Source organism: Epinephelus fuscoguttatus, linkage group LG12 (genome assembly GCF_011397635.1).
Source record: "Epinephelus fuscoguttatus linkage group LG12, E.fuscoguttatus.final_Chr_v1".
Taxonomy (NCBI): domain Eukaryota; kingdom Metazoa; phylum Chordata; class Actinopteri; order Perciformes; family Serranidae; genus Epinephelus; species Epinephelus fuscoguttatus.
In genome coordinates this window covers 36,545,957-36,566,482 of record NC_064763.1, presented here as the reverse complement: position 1 = coordinate 36,566,482, position 20,526 = coordinate 36,545,957, and the positions used below count along the sequence as shown (strand labels likewise).

The window sequence follows — 20,526 nt, the reverse complement described above, 5'->3', positions numbered from 1 at the left end:
AGCACAATTATGAGGACTGAGACAAGGACAGAGTACCACAGGATGTGTGTGTGTGTGTGTGTGTGTGTGGAAGGTGGACTATTGTATGCAATACTTTTTCATAATAATAAGTTATTAATAGCTTACTCTGAGCCCTGCTTTGTCACTTTTTGACCCGCCTGCTGGAACCCGTGATATTTATTTGCCAGTGAATTGAAAACAAGCAAACCAGAAACTTGGTTCACTTAAAGAGGTGCCTCTTCGCTTATCAGGAATCCAACATTGCATCTAGTACTCTAAATATGGATCTGACCTCAACCCTCCCAAACTGAAAAGCTGAGCACTCCTAATTTCCCTCATCAAAGCTTTGAAGTGGCCTATTAGGACAGGTGGCAGGCTCCAAATTTAGGGGTAGATGCTGGGTGGTTTCTGTTAGTTAAAGCAACCACTGACTCACTGAGCAGGCAGCCAGTTGAATTGCAACGTGAGGAATTGAACAGTTGGTTATGGTGATGCACGAGTTCTTTCAGATGACACTAAGTCAGGGCATTAACAGATGCCTTTTTAAAGTGATAACTATAAGTGCAATGGAGTTAGTTAATTTCCAAGATCTCCAACTTTGCAAGCAACCAATTGAACGAGTGCAAAGACACAAAATGGTACCATTGCAGCAGAGTACGATACAGAACAAAACTGCAGAAGAGAAAGAATACAATTACATATTACCAATATGTTTTTTATTTTTTTACAAAATACATCTTCAACTACATTTTTTTTTCTGGCTAGTGAAATACAAATTGCAAAATATTTAAAGTATTAATTTAAAATGCTGCCCATCTCTGCCCTTGACTCGGTGTTGGTGAGGGGATGACCTCTAAACCACAGCGAAGGGGCTCAGTGGTCGATGACTGCTAGGCATTGACGATTAAATTGTTCAGTGGCCCAACCCTAAATGCTACGATGTTAGATAACACATTCAGGATGGGACAGTCCATGATTTTATTGCAGATTGCAGTTAAATAACACCCACAATAAGTTGATCAGGGTGAATTTCCATTATCCGGATAGTTGTGAATATTGTGTTCAGCAGCATCTAAAGACACTGCTGAGCAACCAACACTAAAAGAGACACGGCAAAAACAGGCTACATACACACCAACCTCAAAGAATACAACAGATCAGAATCAAGGATTGTCAGATTTTGCTGTCTTTTTCACTGTAAATGATGTTAGCTACAAAAGATGTGTCTGTGATGCAATAGAAATATTTGTTTTTTAACAAATTGTTAGTTAAAGTGATTCACTAGGATAATATCGCAATTATTTTGGCCAGAATACCCACGGTATGAAATTTTTATATTGTCTCGTGCCTCCATTACACTACATGTAGCCCGTGTCTGTTTTTTCCTGAGTGTAGGGCTTCAACTCTTCGCTTGATCGTTAGGTTTAACGTTTCAGTTTACAGTCATATAAAACAGAATGAAGAAGAAAATGTAAAAGGCTGGATCCAGGACATGTTTTTATTTGATATATAACTGAAACGGTTGATCATTTATTGAAATTGTTTTCAGTTTATCATGTGTGATGACTAATTAATGGATGAACTAATTGTATCTGCGTGTGTTTGTATTTGATAATGTTGCCTGTGTTTGCAAGCACAGATGTTGCGTATGCTTGCCTGCCTACTGACACCTCAAAGTGAGTAGGAGGGTGCTAGTGCATGAATGTGTTTTTTTGTGTGTGCACAGTCTTGTGTGCCTCTGTGCTTCGGCCCTGAAATCGCCTTTATGTAATTAAGGGACTTTTGTCCTCCGACAACAGCGCATTACCTCTGTTATTGAATATGCTGAGAGTTGAGATATGATTATACTGCGGGCAAATTCAATTTCTGTTTTCAGCAGTTTGATTATAAAAGCCTGGACTGGGCTCTTTTTAAGTTAAGCCAGTATGGTTTTAGCCTTACTCCACAGAGGGATAATAGAACTGACCCGACTCAACCTCAAAACAGCATCAACACAATGGCCACCAAGTCCCTGTTGGATGTGTATTCATTTCCTTGTAATGGTAAAACAGCTTTCATAGTGTCCCATAGCTGAAATGCAATGTTACCAGCAGCAACTTAAGCTTTGGTTTTAAGTGTTTATTTCTTCAGCTGTAAGAAATATGATTTCATTTTCACCATTTTATGGTGGTGTTTTCTCTCTACCTGGACATCGAGTTTATTCATGTGGTGCATCTTATTTCCCACAGTGCTGCAGCCAACAGTCACCTCCTTTGTGTTTACCCTGGTTTCCATGGCGAATAACATCAAAGGTTGAAAAAAACAAAACAAAAAGGAGGCGGAGAGTGCTTGAAATTTCAAAGATGAAACAGTGCTAAAACTCAACTGGGTCAATTAGGGGTGAAGCTTTGCTTTTAGACCAAAACTTCACATTTTTTCATTTGATCTCAGAACAGTACATTTTGAAGGATAAACATCCAGCCACAGGCCTCTGGCTGCAATTCTTAAAAAAAATTCAAAGAGTTCTTGACATTTGTATGTTCTGCATCATGGACAGTGTTGTGTGGGAGTGTAGGGGTGAAGGAGAGTGAAAACTCTAACACAGCCACAAAAGAAGAAAACCGAGGAAGGGAACTCGATGTAGAACAAATAGGCATTCCAATAAATTTATTTGCATGTGAAAATGTATTTATTTACACATATAACACAAAGCTATCATTAATCTTTAATCAGCAAACTCTGAACTGAAGTTGCTCCTCTCATAATGAATACAGTACGATGTGGGTGCCCGCGTAGGAGTCGTTGATGCTTGTTAATATTGACTGAGCTTTCTCACAATCACATAAATAATGTGTAAACTTGGGAAAGGTTTTCCAATCAATTCTTTGTCTAATTTATTACCACTGGCATTTGCCAGATGGGTTTGAGAGGCACCAGATGCCCTGCACGTACCTGTTTGAGCATGTTTTTTTTTTTTGTCTGCGATAACCCCAAGGCACATGTGCCCATAAATCCAAGCGTCAGATCACAACAAGAGAGGGAGGTCCCGGTCAAACTCATGGAGTCAGGGAAGATCAATCCCAGGTGGAGCGTCTGGTTGGATCAGCAGCTTTTTGGCTTGCTTTAAGTGCAAATAGATTAAATCAGGGGGAAGAAGCGAGGTGTCCGAGGCAGTGAGTGGTGATGATGGGGATGCTGGCGTGTGCATTTGTGCGCATGTGTGTGTGGAGCTGGCACAAGCAGTGGTTCTTCTAAAGATGGTGAACTGTGTGTGTGTGTGTGTTGCCAGGTAAGTAAGGCAGAAAGTTTAAGCTCAACTGCACCCACGCACTCAGTATGCATATCTTTGTGAGTTTGTGTACGGATGTACACATGTATGTGTAGATAAGTGCTGAGGGGTGTTAATGAGGAAATGCTTTTGAAAGTTCATTTCAAAAAAAGGTTTCTCCTTGTTAGCACCATCTTATAACTGTGATCAGGACTGGAGGTGTTTGGCTTGAGTTTGCGCTTTTTCTATTTCTGGAGCATGCTTTCACTAACAATTCATCTTGTTACCATGTTGGAATTGATGTGTTTTCTTTGTTTCATTGTACCTGCATATCTAATGCACTTTGTGTTTACATTAGGATAAATGTAAGTGTTGTTTGATACCTAAAAACATCATTTGTAGTGGAATTATTTTATATTATATTACCTAAGTGCTTTACCTGAATAAAATGCTACTCCTCACAGGTTAACATTTTTTAAATAATGACATAACACCAAACTGAACGCTCAGAATTGCTCCTGGACGTGATATCATAGTGGTAAAATATTGATGTTCAATATTTTATTCTTCCTGTTCAAAGTCTTAATTCTACATACTGCTGCTGCAGATGGTCTTTGGTTAAATAGCTGTTATGCCTGGCAGGAGAGGGGGCCAAGGACCTTGATACTGCCAGCCAGTCTGGGTATACTGCATTATAATTGATGCAATTATACTGTTATTGAATGTGTTACTGAACCCTAACAGCATCTTTCATTAGAGGCTGATGTGGGGCCCCGAAACCAAACAAACTCAACATAACTGAACAGCCAAATAGTGATGAAAAATGTAGGTCTGTGTAGTATGCAGCAAGGAAACCACTGACATTTTTGAACAACTACACATAAAATCCAAATGAGTATGAGAAAAGTATTTTCTATTGTGGCTTTCAGGAATGAAGGACGTCCACTGGGTGCTGTTTAGGGGTAGTTTCATATTTTACGTTCAGTTTTGGTATTTTATCCCCAAATAAGGTAAATCTGCTGGATATGCATCAGCAAAGATGCAACACTTCTATCTGTCATCCTGAAATTTGAGATCTGAGCTGGTGTATTTCACATGATGCAGCTTTGGCTGATCTCTTCCTTGAAACTGACGTTAAATAAAAGTAAAACAGTGTATACAGAAAATTGCTTTCTTTTCTTATACATTTTTCATACCCTTGCTTTTTGACTCCTGCTCCTTTCCTAAATATACCCTTTCCTCTCTCTCGCTCCTCCAGCCCTCTCTGACCCAGACGGAGGTCCCTGTCGTAGGACTTACTGCGGACGGGGTCGGCAGTGTGTGCTGATGGCAGAGACCGGCCGCGCTGAGTGTGTTTGCCAGGAAAAATGCCGGCCCTCCTTTGTGCCGGTGTGTGGCTCGGACGGCAGGTTCTACGAGAACCACTGCGAGGTTTACCGCACCGCCTGCCTGGAGAGGAGACGGATCTATGTGGTGCACAGCAAGGACTGCTTCTTCAAAGGTACATGCTCGACTGTTACACTGATACACTGACACCACAGACAGCTGCTACACACAGTGAAAAAGATTTAGTCCGACAAGTTATGTGAAGGTTTCGGCAGCAGCTTGTTGAAACAGGCCAATTAAGTGGGATACTGGAAGTAAATTAAATGGAAGATTTAATCCACGTATTTGCAAAAAATTAATTTATTTTAAATATATTTTGATACCAATATCTTAATATGAAATAGCTGTTTCATGAAGAAAATGCTGCATGTGATTTAGGTAAATTATTGAATTTGAGACTAACTGGTATCTAGTGAAATTATTACTGTTATGAATCTGGAACAGTTTTCTTGTTTAACCTCCTAAGACAAAAACAGTCATTTGAGGTTGGGAAACATCTTTTAGGTTGTTAAAATGTTCACTTTGTTTTAGTTCAGCTGCTGGAACACAGGAACACAGCGATGCTGCACTGGGGCTGTTTGTCTTTGATGCCTGAGTGTGGTACAGGTTAACACTTTTGATGCTTTCTGTGAGCCAAAATTGCCCTCATATGATGTTCTGATACCTGTGAGGCATACATCTGAAGGCAGCAGTGGGGCTTTGACTGTAGTTTGATGTTGAAACACTTAAACAGAAATAGAGTTGTACAAACAAACAGAGCAATTGTTGTGTAGCATGTTGCCATCTGTCAAGCTCTTGTCACCAGCATCAATCACCGTGGAAATCACGCTGTGTCTGTCAGCCACCCATCCAATCGAGATGAGAGAATAAAATCATTTGTAGTTTGGCACTGAAGGCTGACGCTCAGGGTCAAGTTTGTCTGGGAAACCATTGCTAAGCGCCGGCATTGGCACTCAGACAGTAAGCATTTTTATCAGTTGCTATATTCACCTCCTCTGTGTGCTCTGCTGCTGTAATCACGCTCCGTTCAATTAAAGTCAGCGCACTTACTTGGCAGTTGGTCCAAATCACAAACACTGGCATCTAAATCATTTTATAGTGGCACCCTTAAAGTTGATTTAATGATCAGTGTGGTTGTGGGATTTTAATGATGCGTTTTCATTGAGAATGTAAACAAAGTTAGATCAGTGTACAGATGTCATTAACAGGGTTTTCATACCGGGATCTCATCCAAGAATTTACACATCTTGTTCTTTAAGCTCATGCAGACATTTAAGTAATATCATATAAGAGGGAGAACTGTTATAGTGACTGTCAGCGTGGCTGTGATTCAGTCTAAAGCACAAGGCTGCAGGCATGCTGATTGTCAGTACAGCAGCATGACCTCGAGTGTGATATTGCTTTTATACATCAGTTCAACAAGAGCCATTTCTTTGTTAGCAGTACTAAGCGACAGCAGGTTATGATTTGTTTGGTTATTTAATCATTTATTTGGCTCCACCAACACAGATAGTTCAGCAACTGGACTGTTGCCAAGCAACACAAAACATTCCTGCACACTGGCTTGCTACTTTGTGTAGGTCTACACTTTACTGCAGGCCAGGGACCAGTTACAGAAAATGCCTTAAGTTTCCTCTATTTGTATGACACTTGATTTGTTGCTTGATTTCTCCTTAGCTAAAGGACTTACACAGTTGCACAGAATCTCTACAAAGGTGTGAATGTTTGTGAATGCAGTTTGTGAATGAGAATGTCAACTCATTTACTGCATTGAAAGACATTTTACAGCAACACAAGTTTCCATGGAGGTTGTTTGTTTGCTTGGACTCATGCTTGTGAAGCCTGTTGTCATCCCACAAAGTTGGCTGATAGATAGTGAAAAAATAGCAGAAGAAAAGAAGACAAGAAAACCATATTGGTCAGAAGAGGAACAGATTATACATCTGGAGGAATGCAATCATAGAAGGCACAAACTACAAAGTAAATTTGATCCCCAAATACCAGAAAACAGAAAATGACTGTTGGAAGAAATTGCAAAGAAAATTAATTCGATCAAATCTAAAGTGTAAAATCAAAAGCGTATCCATCGGGTTCTCCGGGCTGCAGAATACTCCTCTCAGGGTGTGTTAGTTTTTTTTTCATTTATCACCATAAACTCGGTCATGTTGCATTTAAGATAGAGTCACAGGTACCTTAAGTTTTTTTTTTGCCTTACTTTGGTTGCTAAGGTCTTTTGTGCAACAGTAAGGAGAAAACTGTAAATACTTAAGTAAACATTTTAAGGAAACCTTAAGGAGAAGACTTAAGAGTGTTTGGTGTAACCAGTTTTATTATGAGGAAACCTTAACAAGGACTTTAAGTAAATCTTAATTTAAGGTGTTTTGTGCAAGCGATCCCAGGTACTTTGCATCATCTTACAGTTATCTGTATGTTTCCATTAATTGTGCAACATCCAGTAATTAAGAGTCTGTTGACAGTCACTATGGTGTGATGAGTAGATGTTAACATCTTAATCAGACAATAGGTTGCAACACCTGCAGGTTTGCAGTGAAGTATCCAGGCGTCTTTCCTTACCTTCGCCCTTTTCTGATGACCATTGACAATTTACTTTAAGCTGACAGCCAGCAGATTGTATGACTGTTTCTCATCAGTCACACACCAAGCACAGCCGATTAAATATGGCTTTCTATTCACTGATAGCTGCCACACCAATGCTGCCACACTCCGCTGCCGCCGCTGCTGCTGGCAAAGCTTTACCTCCACCACCCCAGCCTCCACCTTTCTAATTCAGCTTGCTTGGACCCACTCACATATCACCTCTGATAATGGTTTATTCATTTAAAAACACATTGTGCTTGTTTAGCACACTATTTCATGTAGTTTTTATCTGCTGGAGGGTCGCGTAGGGGAGCGTAGCGTGACAAAAATAGGAGAGCTGCGTAAAATAGAGAGTTGTCGCGCGACAGACGGTGGTTGTCGCGCGACAGACGGTGGTTGTCGCGCCGCTCCCATTGCCGGTGCAGCTGCTGTAATTGATTAACAGGGTGACATGAGTTAATGTCTCTGCATGTGTTGAGTTTCCAGCTATGTTAATACATGATGAGTTAGAGTTGTTCGGACCACTTTTGGACTTGTTGCCCACATATTTGTACCGAGAGGTCTTTGGATCCGTTCTGCTACTACGTCTGCTTCTTCTTCTTCTTCTTCTTCTTCTGGCGGACCAGGTGCGTTAAGTGCGTCTTTACGATGCATACCGCCACCTATTGCACCGGAATTGTAACGACAAGCTATATTCACAGACAGTGAGTTCCATTATAATGTGTTTATGAGCAAGGTCGATCAGGTAGCGCCAAAAGCAGAAAAATCTATATGTGGCGGCGATAATTTATTCATGGCGCATCGCCACAGATAAATGAATGTATGGGAAACACTGCATGCTGCTTGTCTTATCCAGGGAGCACCTCAAGAGCCAGCGCCGAACATAACTGTATCTCCATTTGTTGCTATAAATGGTTAAATCTATAATGAATGTTCCTGACTGAATTAAAGTTAATGTAATTTACAGTTTAGAGCACCTGTTCGGCAGAGTGATACATGCATCGTTAAAAGTCCCCGTGCTGTTACGCTCTATATCAGCACTCATGGAATGAGTCCAATCAAATTACTTGGTTGGACCTAACTGTTTCATAATTGTATGTATACATTCATATGGTTTGTCCACATATATGCTCAACATTTGAGACACTCCTCCCCTTTACTACCTCTACAACATCAATATCTTAGCACACACAAATCACCACTGGGTTACTGTGGATCACCAGCGCTCTATAGTAAATCATTAGCACCTCCACTCCTTGGCTATCAGTCATTAGCAGAAGTGCACTCTCAGCATGAACACTCAGCATTATTATCCAACAAACAGCCCGGTAGTTTCATCGTGACATTGATTTAAAGTAACAGGATTAGGTAGAGCTTCTACTAGTATTCTTCAAGCACAAAAACAATATTTTAAATACTTTTTTTAGCAGTGGCTGGAAGTGAACACTTTCAGCTACTGCAAGCGTGCATATGTACAGTGTACCTGTTGGCATCTCCTCCTCTTTAAAATTAGTTTTCCAGGTCAGACTAGTATTAAATGCCTTTTATAATCCCTCAGGGTGTGGATGTTAAAATAGAAAGTAAGGCAATAGTTATTTAGAGTGCATGGTTTCACGTCAAAGCAGTGCAAAAAACACTCACACACACACACACACATACACACAAACATGGCAGCACTTTTAGTCATATCACATTAGGGAGGGAAGGATTCCTGGCAGACGCCACCATGCATAGCTAATCCACATTAGGGATGTTCAGTCGGCACATTAGGCTTAAACTCGAGATGTCTGAATGCAAACCAGCAGGAGATAGAAAATGTTGGAAATCAGTCAGATGTCACGGGAATCGTGTGTGTGTGTGTCTGTGTAATTGGGAAGTAATTATTGCACCTGACATACAAAGACATCATTGGAAAGCATGTCTCACATTGTGCACCGCGAGAGTCATTATCCACAATTTTTGTTTTTTAGTATAAACAACAGAGGAACAAGAGAGGTGGCGCAGTGATTAAGTCGTCTCTGGGAATGATGGCATCCCTGCTGGCCTGCAGGTGGCCTTATTCCATTTTGTTTGCCTGACTTTCTCCTTACCTTCTCGCTGAATACTCTTGAAAATAACAACGGATCCTGGTTTGAAGTGTGTGTAACTCATCCAAACATTGATATTAGCTGCTGCAGGATGAGCCATCTCAAGACCTTTCCTTCTTTGCTCTATAAATGGAGTTTGTGTCAGTGTTCCGCTGCAAATCTGTTCCAGTACTTAGAGGTATATTTACCAAATAAACCAACAAAAAAAGACTAGAAAACCGGTTGTTGCACTGGCATAACTAAAACATATTATGATTATGTAGATGAGGCTCAAATTGTGTACAACTGTACACCTATTGAATCTAGGTTTCTTTCTTTCACCAAACTGGGACTAGCTTAAATGTATTTTTACCTCATCATAAAACACACTTTATTCAAATTTGAAAGACACAAAATAAAACTCTCCAAACTGACTGTATAAAGATGGCCGACATGACAGTTCCCCCTGGTGGCTTACTGTATTACAAGTCATAAACTGTGCCCCCGCTACGTTAGCGGATGGAACATGGGCCAAACTAAAAGGAATCAAAGTATACAACAATTTTTTCTCAAAGATTGTTTCTGTCATTTTAGATTGTTCTTATCACACTGATGTTTGTTCCTCTGACAAGTTTATCTTTAGTTAGTTATTTGATGCTAAAAAAAGGGGGGTTGAAGTCATGATTAACAGCTACGCATGCCAATTGTTATGCTTGGGATCAATAACACTGATCACAATTGGTTGGATGGGTGTACAGGCAGGATTTTCAGACCATGGAGATCACTGCTGCACGGACTCTGGCTCCACATGATGCCACAGTGCAAGATGGCAGCGACAGTTTCTGGGATATTTTGGCTTCATTTTTGTACAGTGGGAGGAAGCGGAGACATGTTGTCCATCTTTATATACAGTCTGTGGTTCCAGCAATCACCCACTTTGGTTTGGGCTGAACAAACCTTCAATTCACCAAGTCAGGTTTGAACATATGCAGGCTCTACTGCTGGTTTAACCAGCTGTCTATCTCTGTTGCTGCTGGCTGCCCCTTCACTCGTGGGTCTGCTCCATCTCAGAGCGCACCGCTTAATACGTAATGGTGAGGGCAGGGAAAGATGTTCAAATGGAGTGTAATCTGTCAGCCAGTGGCAATCACATAATTTACAGCTGACAAAACAAACACCACTTTCTGCCTCCAGGGCAAAACCATGGTAGTTTTCCTAGTTGACAAATAATTGCCTGAATGGACAGTAATATTCACAATATGATATTATGTCAGCCTGAGTGACATTTATCAGTTCTCTGTCTTATCTTGTCTCTTGGTCACAGTGACATATATGCCGCTCTCACTACTCAAATTTAGCAGCTTATCTGGCTGATCTGCCAGCTATGATGCCCATCAAACGCTACACCAGCGTGGTAATAGTGCGGACCCAGTCCTTTAACGTTATCCCCACCAATTGCCGTCAGCATCTTTCTCAGTTCAGCTGCTGTTCCACAAGTAGAAACTGACCTTTGGTGGCGTGTGTGGTGCACTAAATCACAGCAGTAAACCTGATGTACTGTAATACTGTGATGCTGCCCAAGCCCAGTATAGACAAACTGTCATTACTCACTAAGTGGTGTTTTGTTGTTCTCTCACAGTGTTGTTTTTCGATCAAATAAAATGAGTAAAGAGCAGATAAAACAACATTCCACCCTCCTTTTGAACACGATTTATGTTTTTCTCTTTTTTATTTTATACCAGAGTCCATGCTAGATAGCAAAGAAACTTCGTACTCTCTGAGACAAAGACCCTCTCAGATGAAAATGTCTCTCTTGGGTCCCTACAGCTATGCATTAAGAAGCCGCATGGCAAAATCTTTTGGGCTTTTTTATTATTATTTTTTTTTTCTAAATATCCTTTTAAATGTGATAAAACTAAAAGCTCTGCTGTAAAAGACAGATTCTTTCATTCAGCTCAGAGCTATGGTCAGAGTCACAGAATTTGGCATGAACTTATGCAGGCTTTTATGTCATCATATCTGGATTAGTGTGATTCACTGTGCACAGTCCATCCAAAGCTCCACTTTGGCAAAAGAAAGAGGCACCACATTTGTGTTGTGCTGACCTCCCTTCACAGTTTCCCATTTGCAGAGTTGATTTAAGGTTTTGTTTATTCAGAAAGCTTCAAATGGGTCGGCACGTAGTCACAACCTCCTCTGTCGCTGTTCCACTGCCAGGTCACTTAGGACATCTTGCTGTCGCTGCCTCAAGGCTGCAGAATAACATCCATCATTCACACTTTACACGTCGAAAATATTATCTGCACGCTTTGCCGTCAAGGCTCACAAATTCCACTATCTTTATAATTTACACCGAGACATTTCCTGGAGACAAGTACCCTTTAAAGTAAACTGCACAATAGATGGCTGACAACATAAACTTTTTTCCATTTGCCTGATTGACTGTCACTGATCCCGTCTAATGTGGACATATTCTCAGAATCCTCCTACAGCAAATAACCCACAAAGATTGTTTTTTTTTTATTAAATTTCATGCAAGAAGCAAGAAGTTCCTATGATATGTAGTGTCATTAGTTGTTCAGGAGGTTCCACAAATCTGGCAGGTGACAAATTCAATCATCATCACCAAAATAACTGACCAGAGCTTGCAGATTGATTTGTCTTCTAGCTGCCTGCCTCAATCCAACATATCCTTGTACACCGGTTTGTATGATATCTAAGGGTTTAGCCCCCCAAGATTGATGTTGCGTATGTAATGTCAAGTTACGTACTTAATGTAAACTTACTTAGGTTAGATTTAGGAAAAGAAACATGGCAACGATGTACCTTAAAAGACTTAAAGTTCCCACAGTTTAAGAGCTCCAAACACCAGTCTCCTGGGGGAAAGTCCTATGTTTTGTGACCCATCCACAACCCCAACCTGCCTCCTTATGCTAACTTCTTACTTCTTTACTTCCATTAGCGCATTGGTCACCTGCTCACAGGCTTCCCAATTCCTCTGGTTATACATGAATTACTGGCTCATGATATATGTGAATTGTGGTGCATTACTTTTCGTAGGTATATGTACAAACAGCTCACAAGAACAATCTGCTCAATCAGTTTGCATTTTCACAAAGAACCACACAACAGCATGCTGCTCCAGCGTGTGATCTTAGGCAGCATGTCGGCATCGTGGTAGCACAAGAGGCGTGATGGGCATGACATAAAACAACAGCATCAACCTCTAGTGTGACATATAACATACGCGTCAATGGTGCTTTCTAAACAATAGCAATGGAGTTAACATGGCAGTAACTGTCGTTTACTGTCTGTTATATGGCACATCCTCTGCTCTGAGGGTAAGGAGCTCCAGGAACTCATTGTTTTCCCAGTTTGCGGACATTTTTGGCAGCTGTTCCTGTTTTTCAAATTAGCTGCTAACTGCTACCACCTACTTTTTACATCTTAGCAGTGGCTCATAACACCTCATCAAAACATCACACACATGCCGCCCATGATCTGTGATCTCTCTGCCGGCTGTCCCTTTTATATAGAGCTCATTTATGCACTGTTACTTACGGCAATGCTGGCTTTAAGGGGAGACAACTCTGTCCCCTGTTCTGCGATCGTACCTTTTGTACACAGTGGCGAGGCAATGAGGCAGCATAATGGCCTGAAATTCACACCTTAAAGAGGCAGAGTAAAAGGGGCTAGTTGACTTAGTTGATGTTTTTCAGGCTAAAATTTGAAGATTAAACTCATTTTAGAAGGTTTAGACAAGCTGTGTTAGGCGACTTCTGTCATGCAGCAAACTTTGTTTTTCTTACTTTTATTCTGCTTTTACTTCCTGTATACTTTATTGTGTAACATTAGATGTTTTTATATGAGTTTTACAGAAGTTTGCTTCTTTTCAATAAGAGAGGGTAGCTCTACTTTAGTTTTATGTTTTTAATTAGATCTTTATTTTACTTTTTCCTCTGGCAGCGGGTGGAAACAAGGGAGATGGTTTAATGGTTCAACCCACTGTAGACCTGTTGAGACAAAGAAAGTTGCAGAGGTGAAAGAATTTACCACTTGACTATCTGTGGGTATGGAGATATTCCCTTTGATGCAGCCTCAAGGACACTGTAGCCTGCCTCTGACCTGATAGCACTGGTGTACTCAAAGTGTTTGGAAATGGATTTGTGGTTTTTGACAGGCAGGAGAGGTGATTGCATATAGGGTGAAAAGTATGACTATAAACCTCTGGATGGGGCTCTTTGTTCTGCCCTGTCACTGGCTTCTTTGTATGTACACAGTCCCTCTAGCTGGTGCTTTAATCCATATTGACTGAACAATGAATGCACACTGTAGAATATCATTAGAATAAGAATGGAAGAAGAAGAAACACTTCTAAAATACCATATTCACAAGTGAATAGTTAACTGTTATACAATACTAAAAAGGACACAACAGTGTTTGGAGCCAGATCAGGATGAACGGCTTTCCATTGCCACACCTTTTCAATAAGTTGAACTCTGTTTTCATGGCAGCACTTTCAAGAATCCTCTAAGCTACCTTAAGCTACTTTACAAAGACTCTGCTAAAGAATTAGCAAAGAAACTGCGAATGTATAACACACACTAGAGAAAGTCACCATGTCTTCTCAAGAATGGCAAATTGATAAACAGCTTCAAAGTTAAGAGTTATTTGACCCCCAAATGGCTTCAAAGGGGGCACATTGTCAATAAAAAAGACTGATAAGCCAGCTGCACTCAAACCTAATAACCCATTTAGATTGTAATTGCCAAAAGTCATAAAACGGGTTTTCCTTGAGGATGTCATCTGTTTTTTTCACCGTGTGAAAAATGACACCTGCTCTCAACAAATAATTGATGCCATAGAAATACCTTTTTAATAGAGAGACAGTGCCACCCTTTGACTATCCACTCTTTACCATGCAGACAGTTAAAAAAAGTCCATTTACAAGTTTTCTGTCTCGTTTGTTGTAGTTGATTGTAAGTGTGTATGTTTGTTCTCTCTGTGTGAAGTTCAGTGATTTTTTTTTAAGTTTCAACACCCACTGAATCTGAGAGTGAAATGCAAACACCCACACTGTGGCTTTGACATTGCTCAGTTGTTTAACTAGCAGGTTATGGAAGGTTATTTGACTCCACAACCAATCACTCAGCTAATTTGTGAAATAAGCATCACGAGCACAGATGTTTCACTTCTGACCCTGGCTTTGATTACGACCCCATCCCTCTGAAACCATTTGAAAAAGAACTAACACAGCTGATTAATTGCTTTCATCTTCCTGATGAGTGGGAAGCTCCAGCACAGGCAGACCAAACAGACATCTGCTTCCATTGGGTCATGTAAGGCGCTCAGCAGGGGGTCTTTAATGTATCCCACTATGTGCACTTCATTAGGGACAAGAGGTCGTGACGCTGTTGACTTATAGTTCATACAGGGGATGTGTTCCTATCCAACAGATAGAACATCGTCATGAGTCTTCTCAGGGTCATATGTGCGTCAGTTAGGACAGGGACAAATCCACTCGTCCATCCGTTGGATCTTTCCCCCGTTCAGTCCCTGATTCACAACCTTTGTGCCTTGTTATTCCATAAAACAAAGATTTTTGCTAGACTATCATCATCGGGGATTTGTCTTGCTGACCCCTTGTCCGCAGTCCTGACCCCCAGGTCCAATGCATCAAACCATCCATTATATTGTTGATTGTAGAGCTTAGTTGATCAGCTGAGGATTAATTGGCAGCCATTCTGATAATGAATTACTGCTTCAAGTCATTGTTCAAACAAACGAAAAACTTTTCTTTTTTTAAGGTTTTTTTTTTGTTTGTTTATTTGTTTTCAATGTGAAGACTTGCTGCTTTATTTAAAAAGTATTATTGCAAAAGTATTATTTATGTTACTAAATGATAGTAATACAAATATTTTCAGGTTTGGGACCATATAAATCAAATATTTTGAAGATGTCATCTTGGAAATAATTAAAGGGAATTTTTAAAATATTTTTTGACTTTTTTTTCAGACAAAACAATTAATTGTTTGATTTTAAAAGGAGCTGTAAAATTAGTTGATAATGAGAATAACAGCTGCAAACCTTGCCGATTGACCGGCCAATATATTAGGTTATTCACAAGGATCCTGAGTGATTGATTGAGCCATCATTGGTCTTCTTGGGACCCAAAAGCTGTAGCCAAATTTAAACAAACACAACAGGTACAGTGTTGTCAGAGATTATAATTCCCTCCCTTTTTCCGGCTTCCTCTATCCCTCACTTTTAGCCATCCATTATCCTTCAGCGTTAGCCGCCTCAGCCATTCTGATTGCTTTCTATCATCCCACCTCGTTCTGTGGCAGCTGTGGTTATTGCATTAGCCATCAAAGCTGCCCCCCTCGTCTTTCTCTCTCCGCCCAATCTGCAGCCCGTGGCAGCGCTCAGCCTCCGCCGTCCATCTTATTGCTCACTAACCCTCTGCCCCCTCCTGTGACTGAGGCCATTAACTCGGTCACACAAACACACGGCTCTCATAAGGAGGGTCCACTTTGGTGGAAGCTCTAGCCCTGCAGCTTTAGTTAGACACACAGAGGCTGGATAGGGTCACAGCAAGATGCTTTAAAAGGTGGCAAATGTGCCTGCTGTGTGTAGGCGCTTGGGTAGCACAATGGATATATGTATATTTTTCTTTCTTGCTCTATCTGGGCCAAAACTTTGTAGGATTTGAATACACAAAAGTACTCTGTGCTATGGACAACTTTTGTTGTATGTACTTATTCTCTCAAACTGACTGTGATGTGACAACAGCTATAAGATACATGCTTCTTACACATTATGTAGTGAAAGTAAGTGCAGGTCTGCTATATCACTGTTTGTGAAAATGATATGGTGGTGTTTGTCCGTATTTATACAACCTGTAAAACTTAAATCAACATCATAGTCAACTTAAACCTGAAAAACTATGAGTTAAAGAAGTTGTCCAAGTAATTTTCCTTCATTGTGATGCTTATGAAGTCTGTCTTCTTATATCCTGAAGATAGTGACTAATTTCTGGAAAATTCTTAGAACCAACTAGTTTGTATTTTTTAAAGGTATATTTGTCTTAAGAAAATAACACTTTCATCATTCAGTAACAGGCAAAAAGTGCTTGATTCGTTCATTTTATTGTAACTTACATACCTATCAGGTGAACAGCAGTGACTCTGTGGTCCATTTACAGAAAGCCAAACTGTCTTTGGTATAAATGTCTTTGGTTTCTGTGAAGTGCTGTAAAGTTTAGTTAATTCAAAACCCACCCAAAACACACTTAAAACATGGCTTAATAGAGACAGTTTTAAACACAAGTACACACATTGGCTTCACTATAACTCACAGCATTCACAGACAAAGCACTTGAGTTTTGCTGGACACATTTTCCCCACAAATACAACAAGCTAATGTTTTTAGCACGAGCCTATGGCATTTTACAAGGGTATTTATAGGGGTGTCCTGGTGGCTCACACAATAGAGTGGCCACTGTTAAGGCTGAATCCTTACTTCAGTGGCTCAGGGTCAGGTTTGGACTGTGACCTATGCTTCATGCCATCCCAGTTCTTTCTCACTGTCAAAAATGTGTAGATGTAAAAAATGTAAATGACTGATGATTCGTTTTGGTGTGTACACTGTGTGATTAGAGCATGACCTGCTTGAGTTGTTCAAACTCTTCGGGTCATGTTAAATTACCCTCGTTTATTCTGCTGCAGCCTATTAAGTGACACAGTTCAGAGCTACACCACAATGGTTCATTTTTAATGCTCACAAACTAAACTGTTAGTCTAGCATCGACACACCAATTAGTGTGGATGCAAATTAGTCTGGAACCTCTCAATTCATTTTACGATTTCTAACGGCCATCATCAACAGCCATAGACCAAAATATCCCTGGATGCAATTGGATAGACCTACAGCCAGTGACGTAGCACTGAGCAACAGACAAATATAAGCAGACCACAATGTGCAGAGATGAGCTGTGATGGTGCAGTATCAACATGCCTGTGTACAAGTGTTGCCGTTTTTGCCACCAGAATTTTAAAATCTTACTGCTCACCGTAGTGTCCCTGGTGTGAGGCTGTGTTAGCCATAAATAAAGTCATCACATATTTTGTGTAAAGCACAAAGGTGGGACTAGATGCACCTGCCAGAGCAAATAAAACATGAGCTTGCGGATTTGTGTGTTTCCCAGGCTACTAAACTGTTTCAGCAGGGGTGCAAAGTTGCTTAGGGCACATAATGCACCATTGGATCAGAAGTTGCTGTCCAACTCTCTGTTAGGTTAATAAGAACTAAAGCTGGGCTGAGCTACCAGGTGTGACACGTCTACACACAAACACAAACACACACACACCTAACACCCTCCAGGCCTCCCCTGACAGCCCTTTATTTGTTACAGTGGGCTTATTAACGAGCAGTCCAACTATCCCCATCTTTCTTTTCATGTTTTTTTTTTTTTTTTTTCCCTACACCTTTCTCCTCATTTTCTCTCCTCAGCGGTCACGTGGGTCTTACCTCATTAAGTTGATTTCATCCCAAAAGATTCATTACGGTGAAAGTATTTGCCATATGAAATGGATGCCCTGTCCCAGATAGAGATGTCCCCTGGTCCAGCTCTGGTCCCCTGCCTCATAAACATCAGTCTCCCCTATGAAAATAGAAAGCTCTCTTTGTCCACTGATGTCCCCTGCTGTTGGGGTTGTGGGACATCGTCAAGGATACTGCGCCAAAAGAACGCTGTTTTCCTATCGGCCATGGATAAGGCGATAGCCCATACGCTGATCAGGCTACACCTGGAATGGTTTTCAGCCAAATAGAAATTGGATTTAGGATTTTCTGATGTCCACTGGATAAATTGGCTTTTACAGAAAACAAAGATTGTTTCTTCAGGGAATTGATTGAAGCCTCTGAATCATTTTGTTTTTCATTTTTTAAACTTTTTTTAATCAAGTCTCACACTTCAAACTAACAAATCTCTAATATTAGTTGGTGTCAACATATAAGTATAGGTGCTTCACTTGCTGTCAGCACTGAATGATAGCAAGAGGCCAAGCACTTCAATCAGCCCTTCTCTGAATGGTGTTTACTCCCCACTTGTAAGACACACATTTGTATCTTGCTTGCATACAAGTTTGTCAAGGGGAAGATTTCTCACAATGTTGACATCAGGATTTTATCTATGAAATTATAGGCCCTGCATGCAGCTGGCTGTCATTGAGCGTCTATAGCTGACCATCTCCTGTGACTTCTGCATGTACAGTATCATTTGCTCTAATCAGGCCTTGATGATTTCACCTGTTTATACCTCCTTATATTCAAGTTCCACCTTTTCATTTTTGGCTTCCACAAGCAAATAATCATAGGCAGATAAGCCCAGTTCAAGATGAGTAAAATAGTGTCACTTTTAATCAGACAGAAACATTTTTTGGGGTTTCAGTGATGCTTTTTGGATCACAAGTACAGACTCCTGACTCCTTCTTTTGTGGTATTTTTTATGTCTTAAGCTCAAGTAAGAACCAACCTTATCCAACCCTTTTTAACAGGGATGCACCAACTGTGACATTCTGGGCTGTTACCAACACAGGCACCAACATTTAAAGCAACAACGTGACCTCTACCAATGTTTATTGTTGTTTTATTCCTGCTTTTGTGAAAGGGAAACATAGAATTCTTAGATATAGAAAAATAACAATAGCCTTCATTGCACTACCTTAAAATGAGCACAGATTCAATCATACAAATTTATGACACAACCTTTAATATAACCTTTCACATGAAAGGCATCCAAAGCCTTGTTAACCCTATATAATACCGTAATTACTAGGGCTGTACCCAAATATTCAGATGTTCGAATATTCGTTTCTGTGGGTAGGTATTCGTTATGAAAACTTGGTATTCGATATTCAGTTTTTTTATTTACCTTTTTTTTTCCTTTTTTTTTTTTAAACATATTTTTTGGGTGCTAAATGTAGTCTTTTTGTTGTTGGTAAATGTAGGTTATCGATAAAAAATCAAAACTTTTAATTGCATTGTTCAAAATGTGAAAATATAGTATACCAACTGAGCTTGTGCACATGGCACGCTTGAGCGCATCCATCTGAGGCTGTGGATCAATGCCAAGTTTTACCACTTTATCACTATTCCCTCTAACTTGTAGCTGTTTTTTCGTTATCTTTTGAATTTAATGTGAATTATGGAACCATTTTTGTCAACATTTGTTTCCCCCGTTTTGTACAATAAATTATTGTTTAAAGTTTCAACAAGTTTCTTTTGGAGTGCGTGACACAAGTGTGTTTTGAAAACAACCACACACTGTCACCTGCTCAACGCATCAGTACCTTTGGATGCCATGACAGTAATAGCGAATAATGTCAACTACTCATCCCCCCTTCTCTCTCGCCCCCTTTCACGCTTACCTGTCCTGTCTATTAAAGGCAATAACGATGTTCAGTAGATGAATTTGTGTATCCCTATTTTTAAATGTCCAGTGCAGGGACTCACTATAGTACATCGGCATATAAAACCCCAAATATTGTTTATGCTCATTGAGGTGTTTGGCTAATGTGGTACATGTATCTTACTTAGCTGAATCTTTCTGGAATAATGGGGACCATGTTTTCCCTGCTTAATTAATCTTCGTATGAGAAACTGTTTGTTGTCACTGAGAAATAACATATTTTTGTATCATTGTAATTGGTTTGCTCCCACTCTGGCTTCCTCACAAAACAATAAGAAACCCAAATGACAACTGAAGAAAGAAAACAGAAGCAAATCTTATTTGGCATCCGTTGTCATCTTTTGGCGAAACCAGCTTGGCCAAATTACTGATGAGTGCAATTAGCCAGCAGTCTCCAGCCGAGTGACGGAGAAGCCAGAGCTTTTTTTTTTTCTTTTTTTGTATATTTGTGGATTTATCTCTTCTCTGACCAGTGCAGCCGATTTTGTGAATTTTTATGATAATGGAGTATTTTTATGATAATTAGAGTATTTGCAGAGGAGCTTTGTGTGTAAATCCCTTTTGATTCATGAACACCTTTTCAAAGCATTTAATGTTTTATAAGCTGCATCTTTAATGTATCATATAATTGAAATCATAGAAGTGTTCAGTTTGTTTTGTCCCGATCCTTATTCACATCCCAGTAGCTTTCTTACTGCACACGCTGCTTTTTGTTCTGTTATTCTTCACCTCTCTAACATAGACTGCCTACTCATCCT

General features: G+C 40.1%; 1 protein-coding gene across 1 annotated transcript in view; it reads left to right on the top strand.

Annotated features, from left to right (window-relative positions):
* The window catches only part of fstl4 (follistatin-like 4), a 305,040-nt gene that overhangs the window by 121,554 nt on the left and 162,960 nt on the right, over nt 1-20,526 (top strand). Inside the window, exon 4 of the mRNA XM_049592891.1 lies at nt 4,506-4,748. Coding sequence (XP_049448848.1) covers nt 4,506-4,748 — 243 coding nt within the window. The remainder of the gene's footprint in view (nt 1-4,505; nt 4,749-20,526) is intronic.